This window comes from Anoplophora glabripennis, unplaced genomic scaffold (assembly GCF_000390285.2).
Source record: "Anoplophora glabripennis isolate ALB-LARVAE unplaced genomic scaffold, Agla_2.0 scaffold197, whole genome shotgun sequence".
In the NCBI taxonomy this organism is placed as follows: domain Eukaryota; kingdom Metazoa; phylum Arthropoda; class Insecta; order Coleoptera; family Cerambycidae; genus Anoplophora; species Anoplophora glabripennis.
Window position 1 is genome coordinate 727,365 of NW_019416387.1, and position 21,389 is coordinate 748,753.

At 33.8% G+C, this 21,389-nt stretch overlaps 2 protein-coding genes across 2 annotated transcripts in view; one reads left to right on the forward strand and one right to left on the reverse strand.

Annotated features, from left to right (window-relative positions):
• LOC108904895 overlaps positions 1-7,474 on the forward strand; it is a 79,806-nt gene extending 72,332 nt beyond the window's left edge. The window contains exons 16-17 of the mRNA XM_023454403.1: positions 1,669-1,751; positions 7,007-7,474. Coding sequence (XP_023310171.1) covers positions 1,669-1,751; positions 7,007-7,474 — 551 coding nt within the window. The remainder of the gene's footprint in view (positions 1-1,668; positions 1,752-7,006) is intronic.
• Positions 7,475-15,105: 7,631 nt separating this feature from the next.
• The window catches only part of LOC108904879 (alpha-tocopherol transfer protein-like), a 68,478-nt gene continuing 62,194 nt past the window's right edge, over positions 15,106-21,389 (reverse strand). Inside the window, exons 3-5 of the mRNA XM_023454394.1 lie at positions 20,757-20,850; positions 20,543-20,669; positions 15,106-15,652 (exon numbers count right to left, since the gene is read on the reverse strand). Coding sequence (XP_023310162.1) covers positions 15,390-15,652; positions 20,543-20,669; positions 20,757-20,850 — 484 coding nt within the window. The 3' untranslated portion in view covers positions 15,106-15,389. The remainder of the gene's footprint in view (positions 15,653-20,542; positions 20,670-20,756; positions 20,851-21,389) is intronic.

Here is a 21,389-nt window from a genome sequence, read left to right on the forward strand (position 1 = left end):
ATTCTGGTGGCCAAAATAAGTCTATTGAGCCAAATATGCCTTATGAAAATATTGCTGGTTTCAAAGATACGGGGCCTTCAATGTTTGAATTTTATTTTGAAATTTCTGAATAATTTGGAATACCAAGGAAAATATCTAAAACGAACAAGAGTAAGTCTTTTAAGAAAAACTGGTAGCAAAATCTTGCACAAGACACTTATACAAGACTGTTGGTACCTACTAGCATCAGGTTTACTGCAAGATTCATTGTGCAATTGTCTTGATCAAAGCTTTCAATGGATTTGATTCAGGGCACTTGAGCACAATGGGGTAAATTAAAGCAAGTGACTATGTTGCAGACTTACATTAGAATTAAGTAGGTACTTGACTTATACTAATTCACCCCTTTGGACTCAAGTACTTTTGGTTAAGTCTGGTGCAAGTATTGTGAAAGTATCTTCCATAAGAAACGACATAAATTTCAGCAATAGACACAAAACAATCTGACACAATTTGGTTATTTCAAGTAAACTTGAAACAACTTGTATTAGAATTGCACACGATTGTGCTACCAGTGATGTTCTGTCATATATTCAATACACAATGTCAGTAATTCTAAAAGCAAAAAAATGTTTCACCTATTTATTAAAGGAATAGGGCATAACTGACGCCATATACAAGCAACTCCAAAATTTGTTAAAAATAATTATTTTTCATGTCAAAAAAATGCCAATTTTTTTGGTCATACTCTGACAGTTTTCAAAATAATTGAGAAATGTCGAAACAAAATTCTAACATTGAACTCCCATTATCTTTGATTCTTTGAAACCAGCAATATTTGGATTAGGCATGTTTGGATCAATCGACTTAGTTCACCATTAAGATCTTCAGCTTCGAGATTTCCCAACCTTCCGCAGACACCCTGTATAATATAAAGCTAGTGTTCGTACCAAAATTGGGGTCTGCATCTCGTTAATGACGTCGACCGAACTATATTGACACCATGGTTGGTAGCCACTGTAAATACGAGTAAGAAAGACTGACATCTGTTGGATGATTTAGAAATTGCTCTTACACCTCGACTCAACTACGTCACGCGCGAACGAAACCCAAAAAAGTCCGTGTTAAATATTCTTCGCAAAAAGTTATATGAAAAAAAAGGAAACGAAAAATTTACTGGGAACCAGTTCCGGCCGCGGCGATTAGAGGTAAGGCCGACATGTCGAAGGGGCATTTTCTACGGATAACGAGTCGTCCTGTGTTTAGAAAGGCAGCGCTGNCAACCTTCCGCAGACACCCTGTATAGTATAAAGCTAATGTTCGTGCCAAAATCGGGGTCTGCATCTCTTTAATGACGTCGACCGAACTGTATTGACACCATGGTTGGTAGCCACTGTAAATACAAGTAAGAAAGACTGACATCTGTTGGATGATTTAGAAATTGCTCTTACACCTCGACTCAACTACGTCACGCGCGAACGAAACCCAAAAAAGACCGTGTTAAATATTCTTCGCAAAAAGTTATATGAAAAAAAAAGGAAACGAAAAATTTACTGGGAACCAGTTCCGGCCGCGGCGATTAGAGGTAAGGCCGACATGTCGAAGGGGCATTTTCTACGGATAACGAGTCGTCCTGTGTTTAGAAAGGCAGCGCTGATTGTATGTTGTTTGTCTGTCTGTTTGGTCTAGATGCCTGCCTACCTGTGTATACCTCTCAGTTAGACTCGCTCAACACGTCTACGACACCGAACACTATCACCGAGCACCAGCAGGTATTTAAACGCCCTGTATACTATTACTTACTCGATTTCCTACTCTCTCTTTCTCTCTTGCGTGTGCCCCCTTCCCCCTTGGCGTACGCCTATGTGCCTTGCATGGTTTTTATATCGGTGTAAATCAGTGTTTTACTGTTTTGTTTGTTGTAATGTGGAGTTAGTCGATTGTTTATGTGCGGGTGGGGATGTGGCGGGATTTCTTATGCATGATCTGGATGTGGGACACAGAAAGCGAAACCATGACTTTTTGTGATAGGCGCCGTCTGCCGTCGAATAGATTTTTTTTTAGATTAGACGCCGTCAGTTAGATTAGAAGTTTATAGATTACATTTAATAAGTATAGCGTGCCGCCCCTTCTCCCACTTAGTCGTGAAGCCTGGCTCGGGAGTGGGGAGCTTATTAAAATATATTTTAGGCATCAAACCCAACGTTCATGGTGAAATTTTTGTTTTTACTTTTATCTCAAGAAAAATTAAAAATAATGAAAGCCAAATTACATTCTTAAATAATGTTACAAGTAAATATATATTTCATAATCTTTTGGAAATATTTATGATAAGCACCCTGTTGATTTCAAACGAATATAGTTCATTAATTACATCCAGTTCTTTACCTCAAATTAGTAAGAGTTCTATTTTTTAATTTATTTTTAAAATCTTTATCTAAAACATTTTCAAAATCATCCAAACAATCGATGGACTTCAAAATTTTGTTAAATTAGAGATATCAAAAATATCAAAAAAGTCATTTACACGGTGGATAAATTATTAAATTTCAGAAGTAAAACCTGAAAATACTTGTTTTTCCAAATACATACTCCCAAAATTTAAATTTGGTTTCTGATTGATCTTTTCCCGACTAATATTACTTTTTATATTCTTTATGCATATTTTACAGTCCAGGCATTATTTCTATTTTTTTTTCAATTTTTCATGTTTTGTTCTAAAGCACGTATTTAATCTTCTATAAATGTCCAGTTTTATTTTATATCTGTTGAAATTAACTCACCTGAATGTACCCGAGGATGATCTTAATTTTCAAGACTTTTAAAATCTTCCCAAATACAGAAAAGGGTATATTAAGCTAATTCAAACAAATTCAAGGTAATCTTGTCAAATGCAGTCAATGTTATTTGACGACATCTACATATGCAAAAGGTATTGTACAACACAGAAAAGATTGCTAACTACTGACACTGCAGGAAACAACTACCCCATGCGCTACATGATGTTATATTACACCACGCTAATACTCATTAAACAGTTATTATTCAAAATAAAATTGAAATATTTAAATAATTAATAGAAAAACACATGTTGTTTAGATTCTCAAGTAATGCAATTATTCATAGAAACATCCTATATTGTTTCACTTGACAAAGTTGATCAACGGCTGCTACAAAGAGATCTTTTGTTTCTACATTTTACTTGTGATTGTTTCTCTGAATGATTGCGTTATTTGAGAATGTAAACATATCAGGTATGTTTTTCTATTAATTATTATTTAAACATTTCAATTTATTTTGAATAATTATTTGTTGCTAAGTGTTTAATGAGTATCGGCGTGGTGTAATACAATATTATGTAGCCCATAGAGTGGTTGCTTCCCTTGGTATCAGCAATGAGCAATTTTATCTGTGAAGTGAATATCGAATAACATTGTTTGACTTCACTTGATAATTTTTTTTTATTTGTTTGAATTAGCTAAAAAATGAGTAAAAACATGTGAGAGCTAATAGAATGTATGTATTTTCGAACAGAAAAGGGCTCCCCATGTTTTGGAATTGCTTCTGAAATATCTGACCATTTTATTCAACCGCTAAAAATACAATTTTACTTTAATTAAAAATAGAAACAAATGTTACGCCATCGACAAAGGTATTTATAGAATTTCGGAACACCTTGTCACAATTATGGGACTTTAAAAAGCAGAGGTCTTCTATTATGCAGTAAGAAATCTACCTAGAAACACCGAAACGACCTTGTTTTGTCTAGACAAAAATTATTGAAACACTTTACGCAAACATTTTTTGTGTCTATCTTATTTTCTGAATTTTAACAGGATTTAGATGTCTATTTAATTTTAATAGCCAACCGAAAATTGATCTTATTTACATAAGTACTTATAAGTATTGAACTGTTACTCCTATATAATTGCTTTATATTATTTTTAGACCGAACACTTTTCAAGGTTAATACAAGTATTATAAGCCTGTTATATTAATTAGCTTAGTAATCACTGATTAACCAGGAAGTAATTTCACATAATAACTCCATCATTAGAGGCCTGTTATAAAGCAGTAATACTTATTCATTGTTTGTGTAAATGTTATAGTAATTCCACTGCAGTTAGAATTACTGTTATCATTGACAGATGGCGTACGTTGTGATGTGTATTTTCAACCTTTTTTGTCCATATTTGTTAAAATTTAATAATCGTAGAAACAGCTTTCAGAAGTTTATGATTTGTTTTTACACTACGCCATTTTTAAAAATTACATGACTGATTTTTTTCCCGTTAAAATAAATACCCATAAAAAATTTTAAAGCTTTTGAAGAACACTGATTTACTGCATGTTAAATGGCTTGGTCTATGTTTGTGGCCTTAGAAACAGACCTGCTACAGTTATTTTTTTGTCGAAGGTACTTACTGAAAAGCTTACAAGGTGCCCCCAATACCTATTTCATGTACATGGGACTACTACAGATTCATCGGGTCAAAATAAGATGATTTGACGTTAACTACCCTTACATTATCGAAAGTTGCTTCGTTTAGTCGCTACAGTTACATTTGCTCCCTGAAAAGTTATCACTGTATTAAATTTTTGTTTAATTTTTTACTGATGTCAGTAAAACTGAATTGACTCAAAACACATTTTTAAGAAAATTAGTTGTTGCTTGTGAGTTGTTACTTAATGTCAGGTGTTCGTATCTAAATGTGAACCAGTGAACACGTAGTTATGGTGTTTGGAAAAAGATTAAAAGTTACAAATACAGGATGTAACTTCATATATCTATACGAGGGCTACCTTTGACCTTTAGAAACACATATCGCAAGATTGTTTACTCAAATTCCGTCGTGAAAACTGGTTTTTTTTCATAATTTTCATACCTCGCTGCTGGACAAATTGGTGTAACTTCAAACAAAAGCGAGTGTGAACCCAGTCGGAAGCCATGGCGTGCACTTCCGTCAAATCTCACATTTTTTTATTTTGAAATTTAGCAATAAAAACACGCCAGCACACCGAATCTTTACTAAACAACGAAATAAATATACAGGATGTTTCACATAAAAACCGAGGTAGAGTTCAATTGAAGCATTTTAAAGGGTTGATAAGGGATATGCACTATTAAAATGTAACTTGTTGGTGAACATAAAAAATTATTACGAAAATCAAAAAAATTCAAAAATTTGCTACTAATTTAAACGTCAAACTTGACGATCAGGAAAAAAGTTGGAATAAGAATAATTTAATACAAAAACAAGCAACTTGAACAGAAATAACATACAATTTGCACTGATAAGTTATAGCGTATTAACTTGTTCGCTAAATGAAAACTTTCCGGCTATTTCCGAAACACTCGGCAAACAATTACTAAAATTAAATGATTTTTTTCCTGATCGTCAAGTTTGACGTTTAAATTCATAGCCAACTTTTGAATTTTCGATGATTTTAAATAACAGCTGCAATACGTATTATTAGTTATTCTCATTTTTGTTGAAAACGACAAAGTTTTTTGAAAATAAAAAAAAATAACAAAAGTTTTAGAATTAAATTCCCCATAAAATAAAGTAACAAGTCCACCAACAGGTTAGAAAATTTTGTTACATGGTGCATCATCCCTTATCAACCCTTTAAAGTAGTTCAACTATATATTTTCGAAATTTTAAACCCCAATTTCAAAGCCTATAACTTCTCAGTGGTACAGCTTTGTATAAAGGTAAGTTGCATTAAATCACAATATTTTGGGTTCCCCTACATGCCCCACTCTGTGTCGGTTCTTATGCGAAACACCCTGTATACACTTCACTTTGAAATTTACTATAAGATAAACGCATTCGACTATTCTAGTTTTCGCCAAATTAAAGTTGGCCGTTTGTTTTTGCCCACTTTGCGTCCTATTGTCACGTCATATCAGGAGGATTGATATAGTTCACCTAAACTAGGCCAAGGAGGTCATTGACACTGGGATTCACAAAATAAACTAGGTGCTTTAAAAAATATTAACATATACTTTTCATTAGAAACATGAAATTATTTACAAAAATATTTTAAATCTACCGGATTAGTATTTTATAGTGTTTAACGCTTTATCTTTATTGACATCCAAAAAATATGGTAAATTTAAAATATGTTGCAGTCATACAAAAGCAATCTGTTTTTGCAGAATTATTTTCCGTTGCAGTTTCGTTCTCTAACACCCCGTTAGTTTCATAGTTGGTTTAAAAACATTACACACAACTAGATGACTTTTTTAGAGTTATTTGAAAAAACTAATAATAGTAGTCGTTTACCAAAAATGACCAAAATCCGTGACTATGCTTCACTGGTCACATTCGAAAATGACCATAGAATATGTTGAATACAATATTTCCCTATATTTCACTCATTCCATTAAAATCGATATTTATAGCTGTCAATAATCAATTTTCTTCCTTAAAATGTTTCAAATAAAGGGAACATCGAAAGGTATGGTATGTTTAAAGCAATTTTGTAAAATTCAGTATGTAGGAACAAGGCAGTTGTTGTGTTATAAAGTAAAAATATGGTTTAGAAATGTATAATAAGCATTACAAGAAAAAAAAACGATTTAGAGAAACATAATTTTTTAATTTTAAATATGTCCAAATGCAACCAATCTCATTCTCGGGCAAGATACCAGTTTTTAAATGGTTGATGATTTAACGATCACTAGAAAAACCAAAATTTAATACCAATTTTGACATTATGTAGCGGCTAAAAGTAAGCAACCTTGGATGAAGACAATTTTTGTTAAATCGAGTCATTTTGAAGAATAAGAGTAGTTTCATATACATGGGATATTGGAACACCATGTGTTTAACTTTTTATGGCTTAGTTTAGAAAAAAAACTAGTTTTTAAAGCTTTTTGTAAATGAATCGAACAAGTCGATACATTCTGATTGCTACTCGCCATCAGAGTTAAGCTACCGCTGTGGCGTTATGTTGAAATTCAGACAAAATCTGTACGGGAACGAAATAGCTTCCGAACTCCAAACCGATTTATTTGTAGGGGAGAGCGAGAGGCATGCTGAGGCAAGGTGGTAACCAACCCCAGCAGCAGCAACAACAGCAGCAGCAGCAACAGCAGCAGCAGCAGTTCGGGCAGCAGCAGAACGCCATGCCCCAACCCCAGAGTAACACCACGACGGGAGGAGGGGGCCTGTTCGGCAGCCTGACCGGCCAGCAGCAGCCCCAGCAACACCAACAGCAGCAGCAGCAGCAACAACCTTTCTCGGGCCAAAACCAACCGTACGCGACCAACCAGAGCAGGATGCAGCAGAAGGGGGTGCCACAGGTGATACCGAACGTTATGGTGGGGGGCGGGGGTCCCATGCAGAACAGCCCGCAGCAGCAGGCGAACAACGCGGGGGCCCCCAATCTGATGCAGAAGCTGAACGAGATCACTGCGCCCGGCGGCGACATCTTGTCCAAAGGCAAGGAACTGATTTTTATGAAATTCGGGCTGGGTGGGAAATAACCACTTTTGTTCCCTTATTGTTAAGTTTTGATGATAACGCTGTTTTTGGAACTAGCTTCTTCCATCTCATTTGTCCGGGGACCGAGACGATTTAACCAACGTCGGGCATGTTGAGAGCGCTTCGGGTGTCTGTTGTAAATATTTGGCAAGGTTGTAATTTTGCGAAGGAGAACGAGACCATTAGGGTTAAGTGTACATAACTTAAGCTACGATTCAAGAACAATAATGTACTTTTTAAGTAAAAAAAAAGGTCTTGCTTTCAGAACCGCATTTCGGCTACTTAAAAATATTAAGGTTTTTTGGAAAATTGTACAGCGTTCATCTTCTCCCAGAATAATTCTGTTTGTAGTTTCCATGATAATATAGCGAGTTTACAGATTTCTAGAAATCGTTTCAATATCTAAGTGCCTATTATCAATTAATGCTTGTAGAAATCTAGTCTTTCAGATAATTACTCAATACGTCTACGTAAGTTAAAAAGTATTTTGCCAAAACTTCTTTCTACATTTTCCCTCTAAATATTCCAAAATAAAGCTTAACTTAAATAATAACCGAAACCGAACAAAAAAAATTATTAAATTTTAATTAATCTTGCCGCAATTCAATGTTAATATTAACCAGGTTTGTTATCAAAATTTTGAAATTTTACGCGACGTTTCCAAATGTGAATTTAAAATCTCTTGATTCAGGTGTAAATTTAAATGATTTAACATGAAGATAAGTACACGGTGTTTGTTATTAAATAGGCACCCTCAAAGTTGCACACACTAAGCTGATATGATTTATTAGGTGCCAATTTGTGAAATATTTTGCAATTCTTTTATTCGAAATCAAATAACTAGTGCTGGCAAAAACCGGAAAAAGTGAAACCGGTTAACCGGGTTCCGTAAAAACCGGTTAGTCGAATAGTTGCTAAAACCGGTTATTCAAATAACCCGTTACTTGAATCGCCATAACCGGATATCTGAAACTCGGTGCTTTACAAAGACAGACCCGGAGAAATTGTCTAAAAAAATCAATCAATTGCAATCAGACAAATTGATATCTAAAAAAAAAAAGTAGATCATCGAATAATCGGTTATTTGAATAATTGGATATTTGAAGATTCGAATAACCAAATAACCGGTTTTCAGATATTTGAAGAATCGAATAACCAGTTTTCGGATTTCATAAAAATCCGAATTATCTGAAACCGATTAACCGACTATCCAAAAAACCGATTTCAGTTGCCAGCACTACAAATAACACGATATTCCACACCTTTTAACCTACTCACAATTTTTATAATATAATTATAAAAGGTATTTTGCGCAAGAAAAGTTTAAGTTGTTCGTGTGAAAATGCATAATTGCCCCTTTTTTGACATTAATGCGGGAAAATTAAACCAAAATAATCTATTTGAAGTATGGGTGAGATATAACCTAGAAATTATATGTCATATCTTACTTGTCACTGCTACTAAAAGCCTACTGGCACAAAACATTACTTTGTACCTACTGGCAAAGAGCGACCTACTAATATGTGGGTACTATGGAATTATATCACACTAGGCGAAATAAGCTTTTAACTAATGATATTGTGGGGAACAAGTACTCTACGAGCTATATGCCCTGTCTAGCACTGACATTCTTAGCTGTGTGATAGATATTGAAAGTGTTATTAATGCTGGACGGGGCATGTAGCCCGCAGAGTAGTTGATTCTCATAAAATTAAAGTTAAAGTAATTGAAACAAAAAAAAGTTAGGCTTCTTCACATTTCAAGAGACAGATGGAAAAATAAATCAAGAAATCGCATGAATTTTTTGTCATTCGACTTTTGTACAAAATCGAGATCATGACATCTAAACTACTTTTTTTCTGTCTCTACGGCAAGTAGGAAAATCTCCAAAAAATGTCGAATTTGACCCACCCTATATGGTTATAAATAAAACACAGTATATGTCCAGCAGGTGCCATATTCTAAAATGGCTTCAATGGTGCTGTGCAAATTTCATAAATACAAGCAGATAAATGATACGAGCAAACCTGATTAATATCGACCTTGGCTTCCGTTACCAATTTCAGGTCCCCAACCATTATAAACAGTCATCACATGTTGTATTTGGTCCTACGACTAAATCCATGGAAAAAACGTAGTAAAAACCTTGTAATTTTTTTCCTGATTTAGAGAATACGGTACCTGCTGGCAAGGCCAATTCTTTTCGATATATTCCACAAATAGATCTTTCTTAAAAATACAATTTTGTCAAATATTTTTTTAAAGCTATTTTCATCGTTCGAACTATTGGAATAACCACTTATTTAAATAAAAAACGGAAGAAGGTAATTAAAGTTATTGTTTCCGCTTTGTATTTATAAGGATTATTGAAAGGATATCGAAAAATGTGCCTTTGAAAATCGAGACGTAATACTGTATTTCGTTTTAAACAGCCGTAAATATATCTTGGCCAAAAATTGATTTGTTTAAAATCAAAATTCACGAATCAACCTAAGTCGTGCATAAATGCTGCAACAAAATAGAATATTCATAAATTTCATTTTTGAATTTGGGAAAATATGGCTTCCCTAAAGACTACAGGCAATCGTGAGAGTAGTATTTTGCATTTTTTCAAAAACGAAGTTTAACTTTTAAAAAAATTAATTTAAAAATTTGCGATTCTTTGAAAGATATAGTCGTTTTATTTATAGTAAATAATCTTATTAGCTCTGGATAAATCGGTGGTTATTCCAAAACGTGGAGTTTCTGTGGCGACAGCGAACGACTAAATAGACGATCGAACTAAGAATGGGCGGACTGATCAAGTTACGGGTTAAAGTTAGAGAATTGTTAAAATGTTACGACTGAACGTGAACCGTTACTCGTTACAGTAAAGAGTTAAATTCCTGTATTTTTTTCTATAAGAAACAATTATATATCGGTTAAAGTGTTCAAATAAAGTGGCTTCTGTGGTGATTCGCGTTACTGTTAACCATATCTATTAAATAATCAATGTGGAGCTGCAATTTTACTCAACAGTATTATCTATCATGTATAAAATTATAAATAATCACATCTAAGTACTAAGTACAAAATCATATTGACCAACATAAATAACTATTTAAATCGATTTGATATTGTTCGTTACTTTTCGTCCTTTCGACAACGGTCTATCCTTAGGCGTGCACACACACACACACACAAGTAGATTTGGGAAATAAACTTTCACTCATAATCAAAATCTAGTACGTGACACATTCTTCATGATTTAACAAAATTTACAATCAAATTCCATCTCATTACCACCGGTTTTCAAAACATAACCTTAAATACAACAAATTAAACTGTCACACTTTCTTCCTCTTCTTCTGGCATCTTTTACCCTACATTTCTTCTTCCTCTCCCACCATTTTAGTTTTGCAACATAGAGATGTGTTGCGATTTCCATGTCTGCTACTTTGGCCCTGTTCCGTGGTTGTTACTGGAGCTAACAGTTCAACCGTGACAAAAGAATTCCGAATAATCGCAACTTATTATCACTACTTAGTTGCCGAAGGAGTCGCAGATAATTTGCAGCAAACGCTTTGAAAAATCACCCGTTCTTTTGTCGCGGCCATTGTTTATATAAACTATATGGTCGCGGCGGAATTCTCGGCTCCAGTGACAACTACGGAACTGCGCCAAAGTAGCAGACAGTGAAATCGCAACACATCTCTAGTCGCAGGTGTGACAGCTCCGCAAAAAGCGCAGTTTGAGTTTACTAGCACATCTCTAGTTACAACTCGTAGAGGTGATGTCTTTTAACTAGTGATGGGCATAATCGACCAATTTTGGTAATCGAGTTACCGGTAATCGAGTACTTCTAATAATCGAGTGATCACTCGAGATACGAGATATTGGTCGTTTTCATCCCAGCGGTGCACAAATATGTTTGTATTAGTCATATATTACTTATAAGCGTAGCTAAAAAAAAAGCTCACGCACTTCAAAACCTAACCACTTTTTCGTTTTATTCTAAAAAAAAGGTTACGCAATCAGTGACTATTTGCAGTATGCACTAGTGTTGGCTAGTGAGTGTATGTTTCGAATCAGAGAGTCGACTCTTGGCTTAGATCATCTGAGTCGACTCCCAAAATATGTAATAGTCGACTCCGATGATTCACCGACTGCCGTGGGGAGTGTCGAATCCGTTTAGTGTACAGCTGAACCACCAGGGCCGAGAGTCAGATGTGAGTCAGATTCGTTTTGCGATTTGGATCGGCGTGTAGCTGTGCCTGTGATCACTGATATTTAGTGATTTGCAAGTCGTTTGATACTGATAGGGAGTAAAGAGTGTGGGCAACAATGGCCACAATCTACAGGGAAAAACGGTAGCAAACGGTTTGCGTTTGTATTTGTAAACGTTTGAAGAGAATATATGCTTTATCGTCGCATTCATTCGCATTTTTGTATGACAACAAATTTCAGTGAAAGAACTAAGTACATAACCCTTGACTGCAGTGGAAGAACTAATTTCAATTTTAGTCGTTTCAGTAAACAAATATGTAATCGAATTATCGGTCAAGCTCAAGATCGACANGGCTCCAGTGACAACTACGGAACTGCGCCAAAGTAGCAGACAGTGAAATCGCAACACATCTCTAGTCGCAGGTGTGACAGCTCCGCAAAAAGCGCAGTTTGAATTTACTTTACTAGCACATCTCTAGTTACAACTCGTAGAGGTGATGTCTTTTAACCTAACCTACAAAATTGTAAAATGAAACTATACAATTAGTCTCTTTTGCTTTATTCTATTTACTTGTAAGTTAAATAATGATATCGAAACACAGGACTGTAAAAGAATACAAAGAATTGAATCAAAAGCAGTAAGTTAATTGTAAAACTTATTTTTTGAATTTAGTTTACACACTTCTTATTTTGTAGAGGCATTTGAAGGAAAGTCCACAAAAAATATTACCTTGTTCTATTTGGTGTTACTTTGAATAAATGTATCCAATTTTTATTAATTTTACAGATGATGTCTTTGACACACTTGTAAGATCTTGAGGATAGACCGTTGATTAGCTTTACCGTTGCTTTTTGGTACTTTTTGAAATCAACTACTTAATCTGATGTGTTATTAGGAACTAATTGTTACCAGTAGGTGGTTAGCACATAGAAGTACTTAAGGGAATTTCGTTGCGAGTATGTCTCTGTGCTGAACACCTTGTTGTTACAAGACTTTTGTATATTTACTGTAGGTTTCAAAAACAGCTGTATAATTGGCACAACTGTAATATTTTTAAAAAAGCTAGCTGTTGTTTGTGAGTTGTTACTTAATGTCAGGTGTTTTTTTTATCTAAATATGAGCCACTGAACTCGTAATTATGTTTTCCTGAAGTAAACTTATAAGTTAAAAGTATATTTCGACCAAAAACAATGGGGAATCTTTTTGATATTGTCACCCTAGAGGACCTAGGACTTATAATTTGATTTTTCATTCTTTGACAAAGCGACCTGACATTTTTTAACAAATCATGTGAATATGTTGTGCCTTCTCCTCATTACGCACAACTAGACGACTTTTCGGTTTTTGATGAAACGGAAACGGAAATTTATAATTCTTTCATTTTTGTCAATCTATGAAAGAATATTTTGCTTCATCAAGAATATGGAAACGTCTAGTATTATTGGCACTTTTGTGTTTTTTGTACAAAAATAATCTAAACTGTAAGATATAATAATTATTATAAATATTGATGTTATACCCAGATACTATCCTATAGACTTTTGTAAATATAAGAAACTTTGCTTAAAATAAATTCTTAGCAAACATTTTCCATGGTGTGAAATGTTTCGTACTGTCTAGATTCCGTTTTGTTTTACGCAAAGTTTATTGTAAAATCTATTGTCTATCAGACTTCCTTGTATATACAAGATTTTCGCAGCTTACTTGAGATTTTGTGAAAAATATTTCTATTTTATTTCTTCTACTAGGAAGCTTATGGGTGGAATGATAAACTTTTCTCTACAAAATTCAGTTCATGCGTAAATTCGATGGTCGGGTAATTTTCTATCATAAAGTTTTTGTTGTCTATTATTTTGTATTCATTTATGTAAATATGCAGAGTGAAACATGAAAGCTAAACCAGGATAACCAAGGTGATAAGAATTTCAGACGAGGATGAATTATCGAAAATAAAAATAAAAAGTTAAGTCTGAACCATGTGAGAATAATGAATTTATACATCACTTTAATAATAAATTTGTTCTATTTGCGAGAAATAAAATATGAAATATTTTGTGTGAATGAAGTGTGAAAATATATCTAGTGATCTGGATGGTTGTGAAAATGGTCACATATCAAAAAATGGCCACATGTTTGAAACATTTTTGCGGCTTGTTATCTACTATATATGTATAATACACTGTACCAAACAAAAATGATAATAAATAAAATCATTTACAAAATTTATAGTCTTCTCAATTAACAACTTCCTTTCCACTAAAGTTAAACTGATTCAGTTACTAAAATGTCTTAAAAATTAAATTTTGGTATCGGGAGACTATGAAGTGTAAGAGGTGTTTCCTTTCTGGTAATATCTCTCTAACTTGCTGCCATCCTGATACAAAATCCACAAAAGTTAAACAGCATTGTTACTAAAATTTCTATCAAAAATTATATATTGGTATCAGGAGACTATGAAGTCAAAGAGGTATTTCCTTTCTGGTAAAATCTCTAACTTTCTGCGATCCTGATACAAAATCCACTAAGGTTGAATAGCATTAGTTACTAAAACTTGTGTTAAAAATTAAATTTTGGTATCAGGAGACTATGACGTGAAAGAGGTATTTCCTTTCTGGTAATATCTCTCTAACTTTCTGCGATCCTGATACAAAATCCACAAAAGTTAAACAGCATTGTTACTAAAATTTCTATCAAAAATTATATTTTGGTATCAGGAGACTATGAAGTGAAAGGGATATTTCCTTACTGGTAAGATCTCTAACTTTCTGCGATCCTGATACAAAATATTTACTTTAATATCTTTAATTTAAATAGTTACTAAAACTTGTGTTAAAAGTTAAATTTGGTATCGCGAGACAATGAAGTGTAAGAGGTATAGGCGACAAGGATAGATATACTTCTATCTTTTTTCAAATATCTCTTCAACTTTCTGCGATCCTGATACAAAATCCACAAAAGTTAAACAGCAAGTTACTAAATTTTCTGTTAAAATATAAATTTTGGTATCGGGAGACAATGAAGTGTAAGGGGTATAGGCGACAAGGATAGATATACTTCTATCTTTTTTCAAATATCTCTTCAACTTTCTGCAATCCTGATACAAAATCCACAAAAGTTAAACAGCATTAGTTACTAAAATTTCTGTTAAAAAATAAATTTTGGTATCGGGAGACTATAAAGTGTAAGAGGTATTTCCTTTCTGGTAACATCTCTCTAACTTTCTGACTTACTAAAGTTTCTGTTAAAAATTAAATTTTTGGTATCGGGAGACTATGAAGTATAAGAGGTTTAGGCGGTGGATACACTTCTAATATATCTTTTTTTTAATATAGCTACAATTAATCCAAATATCTCCTAGTAGTAGCAAATTATTGTTAAAAATTAACTTGGACAGTAGGAGGGTTCTAGGAAATAAGAGACATCGAACAGAATAAAAATATTTATTTTTTTTATTTCATTTTACAAAAATATTGTTCCAACAGAAACTACTACCTACAAATATAATATCCCTATCCCCTTATTTAACGCGAGATTAAATAGGACATAAAAAAGAATACAACTAAATAACATTAAATATTTGAGCACAGTTATTTTTACATAGTAAAAAATGTACAAATAGGTACAGCACCCTCACAACGGAAACCAAAGTTAGTTACTTAGTACCTAATTAGGGAGATTACAAAATGAACTAAGACGAAAATTCAAATAACCTAATCGATTTGTAGATTCTTCAGTATCGTTTTCTCGTCTAGTTCCACGTTGCTCGTCTTATTGCTCCCGTTGAAGAGACCCCACCAAGACGCCTTCTTCACTCTCTTCGACTCGTCACTTTTCCATTCGCCCGTCTCAATCAGCCACTCCTGGTACTTGTGGACCATGGACTTCGTTTCATTGTCTAGGTCTTCCATTGTCGGCGCTTCGCCTCCATATTCGTTGGGGAGAAGATCCAATGGGAATCCTTCTGGAACGTTGCCTAGAGGAAAAAAAAAACGTTTCGAATTAACAATAAAGATAATTGTTTAGGAAATTTAGGAAAAGTACTAATCAACATACAAGGTGTGGGTGAGATATAACCTATAAAACATTGCTTTGTGCTTACCGGCACAAAATGACGGTTTATAGATATATGAAAAAATTACAAGGTGAAATAAATTTTTAGCTAATGATATGGTGGGAAACAATTACTCTGAGAGCTTCATGAACCTTATAGCATTGAATTACATCCTCAATATCTAGTAAATAGCTAAGATAATTTGTCAGGACACAATTAGATCACGTTGGCTTTTTAACAGCACGTGCAATTTAACAGACGACGGCGTGGAGAATCGATAGTTGTTTCTCACAATTCCATTAGTTAAAATCGCCTAATGCGATCCTGACCATCCTTTGATAGTACCTACAGGTAAGTCGTTCCATTGCTTTGTGCCAGTAGGCACATGTAAGATAAGAGATATACTTTATAGGTTATATCTCATCCACACAGGAAACATGAGGGTAGATAGACATCCACATTAACTGTTTGTCGGTTGGTAGTGAGTTCACATACAGCGTGTCCCACTGTAATATCCGGAAGAGGGAAATGGTTTTTATTTGTGGGTTTACGACAAAAAGTCACTCTTTGTAAAAACTACTGCTTGTTCCAAAACAGTCAATACTGTTAGAATATTTGTCATTTTTTTTACAGGGTGTTCAGTATTTAGAAAAATATTGTTAGTCGCCAAGAGTAAGTACCGCTATTTTTGACAATATCGAACAATATTATCAGGGATGTCATTTAGGATCCACAGGGGATTAAAAATTTGAGGTTTCACTAATTTCTGTTGAATTTTTTTTTAAACGAGGCGGGTACCTGATGATTGTGCGTGCTATAATAGAGGAGTTTAAAATGACGGATGCTGTGGTTATAACAACCAAATAAATAATCTTTACTATCTTCTGTCAAAGTCACTTCGTGATTAATTAGGTAATATTTTATTTGAGATTACAGTGCTCACTCTCGAACAAAATAAAAACACTGGTTCTGTATTAAAAAAGAAAAGAAAATGTTGTAGAATTAGTGATGCAATCAATAAGAAATGCCCCAAAGACATCTCTAAGAAAAAGAGCTTCAGAAATTGGAAACGTTAGTAAGTCTCGTTTACAAAGATTGTTAAAAAAAAATAAAATACTTAGAAGAAGGGGATGATTCTAAAAGGTTGGAATTTTGTTTATGGGTGGGTGAGCACCATCTCGAAATCCTAATTTTCGGATTAATTGTAGAAGACAGTATTAAAAAAAAGTTATCGGTTGATGTGTCGTTTCTTATTTTGGAATAGTTGGACCCTATTTTATAGAGCGAAAGTTGAACCAGCATTCTTATTTGCACTAAGTACGTTTACTAAGTACTAAGTACGTTTTTCTTAAACTACCTAAACAATATGCCATTAGCACACCAAGAGAGGGCTTATTTTCAACAAGATGGTCATTTATTTCATTCTACAATTATGGTTAGAGAATAGTTGGACCAACATTTTAAAGATCGATGGATAAGACGATTAAGTCCTGTTCCATGGCCTCCTAGAAGTCCTTATCTGACAATAATGGACTTTTATTTGTGAGGCAATCTAAAACAAAATGTTTATGCTGAACCGCTTGGTAATAATGTGGACACTTTAAAAAACAGAATAAGAGAAACAATTGTTAATATTCCTCTATACGAAATACAAAATGTCTGTGGAGAACTTATTAGAAGAGCTGAAATTTGTGCAGAAATTGGAGGCAATAAATTTGATTAAAATTTATTTTTGTAAATTTAAATTACATTATTCCTTGTTTATATAAATTTTCATATTATTAGCAATAAATTGACAATAAAAATAAAATTAAAGAAATTGATTATTGCATAAATTTTCCAAATATCAAATAAAGTGGTACATATAAATTAGCTGCCGCATTAAAAAAAAAATTTTTAATTTTAATCCCCTGTGATCCTGATATTTTTCAATATTGTCAAAAATAACGGTACTTTACTCTTGGTGACTAACAATATTTTTCTAAATACTGAACACCCTGTATAAAAAATGACAAATATTTTAACAGTTGTGACCGTTTTGGAACAAGCAGGAGTATTTACAAAGAGTGACTTTTTGTCGTAAACTCACAAATAAAAAACTTTTCCCTCTTCCAGACATTACAGCGGGACACGCTGTATATTAAAATAAGGTACAAGGTGTCAGAAATATTATTTTTTTGTAGAGGGTGGGTCAATTTCAACACTTGGGAGATTTATCGTATTTCCTAAGGAGACAGAGAAGTAGTTAAGATGTCTTGGGCTCATTTTTCAACAATAAATCATATTGCATTAAACCACAACTCGATAATCTGATTAGTTTAAAAGATACAGTGTTTTTCATTTTTTATTGTTCATTGTGATGTTGAAAAACGTCTATATACATTTTTTTAATTTTTATATAGATTTTTGCGTATAATCAAGAAGTTTATGCAATGTTTTTTTCTATCACTTCCTATTTTTCAGTTTAACCAGAACCAGCTATGACTATTAGACTAGTGAAATTTGAAGTGGGGATACTTTGATAATGACGCATGGGAACCATACCATTTTTTAGGGAATGATTCCTATACTCACAGAAAACTTTCGACAGCCTGATATCTAAAAACTTTTTTTTTTATAGTCAACAAACATTTAAACAGATATTTTTTGACAAAATTGAGTCATCTTTGCAGGTATACCAATTTAAATTTTAATCTGACACTAACATTCTATTTTTCAAACTTCATAAAGTTGTAGTTATATGAAAAATACTAATTTTAGGAAAAATTAAAAACAGCTGTTTGCATCTCTCAGACGATTATGGAAAAATATTTTGCAACTCTCATTGAAATTCCAGTATTGACAATCCTTAATTTCCGTTTTTATTTCACAAATTTCTTCCGAAAGACCCCGCAACTATTTTTATGGAAAACTGGTCCCAGTCGAATGGTACAAAACTTTGTTGAATGATAATCCTCAATGTGTCGATCAAAAAAATCCATGGGACCTAGGTCTGAAAAACTACTGTACTGAAGCTACAGCCTTTTGAAGTTATCGAATCCACGTGCTCGATGACCATCAAGTCAAGTTTTCTGAAGGTGATTCAGGTATATTCTGAAGACTGAAGAATGCTCCAGATATGCTGATGACGGATAAGTGTTCAGCATGCTTAAAAACATAAGATGTCACTCAAGCAGTACGTGCCGCTATCGCTGTTTCTCAGTAGGTGCTTCACCGATTTTCTGAAGACTGAAGGATGATACAGCTATTTTGACCACGGATTCGCATTCAGCACAAGAAAATACATCAAGACACAGCCAGCTTGATCACTTTATAAAGAAATATTGCTTTTACTCGCCCGTAAATCATTGGACTTGATCGTCATCGAGCACGTAAATTCGATAACTTCACAAGGCTATAGCTTCAGAACAGTAGTTTTTCAGACTTAAGTCCCATGGACTTTTTTGATCGACACATTGAGGACTATCATTCGGCAAAGTTTCGTACCATTCGACCGAGACCGGTTTTCCATAAGAATAGTTGCGGGGTCCTTTTTTGGTCACGACAGATCTCTTTATGGTCCTTGATATCGTTATTTAAAAAATTACATCAATCCCATGCTTTACTGTCACAATATGACAACTTCCATTTTTACCAGCCATCAGAACATACAAGGTGTCCCGTTCATGTTTCAAAAAAACTTGTGCGCAAGTTCCTCATGGGAAAATAGTGGGGGTAGTTCATGTAGCGTTTTTTCTTAGACACCCTGTTTTCGAGTATAGTGTGTTGAAGTTGTTACTTTCCAAATAGTTTTCCTTAATTATGTTTAAAGGCTAAAGATAAACATGTCAAAATTTGTATTCAAATAAACATCAACTGTGCGTTAAGGATAATAATGTGCAAACGGTTTCTTTCTGAAAAGCAGTGTCGCCTATATAAGTAATTGGAATGGTAAAATCGAAAAAAAAATGTTAAGTCAAAATTTGTTACATTTGTAAATGGTTTTGTAAACTCTAAAGCATAGTTACTACAACAAAAGGTATACTTGTCAAAATTGGGTAGCAAGTAGCATTTTCACAAAACTATCTTAGATACATTCGGGATCATTAACTACCTCTCTGACAGCCCTGACCTAGCATCTTCTGATTTCCATCTTTTCTCTTCTCTGAAGGTATTTACGGGTGGAAAACATTCTGATTTTTTAAAAATTGAGCACTCACTTTGTGGATATGCTTTGTACATACAGATCGTAGGGCCAAAGTCAACATAATCAATACGAAAAAAGAAAATCCGTGAACAGTTCTACGAACTTCTAATTGATGGCATACACTCGAAATCAGGCTGGTAATCTTTTCTTAATTTATGACATGCCATATTTCTCTCCGCACATTTTCAGTGCTAACTGAGATAGGATAGGGGTTGGTAGTGTCTAAGTTGTCTGTCAATATCACGGATTATTTTTTACTATTCTAACGTTTGTGGCTTTGAAAATGTTTACAATAAACTTGTCCGCCTAAATTTCATCGATTAATAACAGATATCATGTTGTGAACTAAAAAACAAGTTGTTCAGAAAATTTTACCCTAGATACTCTAAAGGATATTTCAAATTTTGGAAAAACAATCTTAAATTTTAATAGATCTTAGAGTTATTACTGAGAAATAAACTTATAACTAAAAAAAAATGATTGTCAAAAATCAGATCAGACGTTTAAGAGAAAAGTCCACTTCTAGTTGAGCGTTAATTTTGTTGCAAAGTTTACATGGTATAAGGCAGGTGTAAAACTTTACCGCAAACTCGGGCGGCTCAGATACATGATAGATTCGTTCATACCTTTGTGAAATTGAACTAGATTGAGCAATTCAGATCTGACGAGAGGTACCACAAGTCTCATCACGTGATGAATCCAAGAAGCTGTGTTCAAGATGTGGATGCCTTTAAGTCTACATGGATGTGCTTCCTGGAACGGGAATAGAAAATTTGGATGTAAATTAGGAAAAACTGGTCTTTAATGTATCACTTTTTTATGCATTATCGATATTATTACCTGGATATAGAGCATGAAACAACGAAGGGCTGGAAGACTAACCCTAGCCAAGTGGCCAAGCTGAACGCCTTTCATATCGAAAATGACGATATACCTGAAATAAAAAAAATTAAAATAAACTTCAAACGAAAATCAGTTATTTGCAACGCGTTTGAAATAATATTTCATAACTAACTGGAGTTACATAGGGGTAAATAAATAAGTGCAAGAATATTAAACTGATTGCTTCTATTTTCATGTAAAAAAATCTCTTCACCTGTGGATTTATGACCCTTCAAACGGGGAGAGAAAAATTTAGCTTTTATTCTTTTCCTTCAACACATAGGGTGTCCCAGAATATGCGGGCAATCTCTCAGATTTATACAAGGGACGTTAATATAACATATGACAAGTTCCTATAAAAATTTTCCCTAGAGGCAGAGAACAATTTGGCTTATTTGGTCTGCCAAGGACGGGCTAGCTGTAGCACAGTAATGTCAATTTTTTTACACCCTGTACGCTAAAGACACAAAGGTTGGTTGATATCGATAAAAAGAAATGTTTTTGGAGAAAAAAACTATTTTTGTTTAATATAATTTTTATTGCATCCCTAAAGAGTATATAAACCGATGAAAGAGTGACCACAAAAAACCT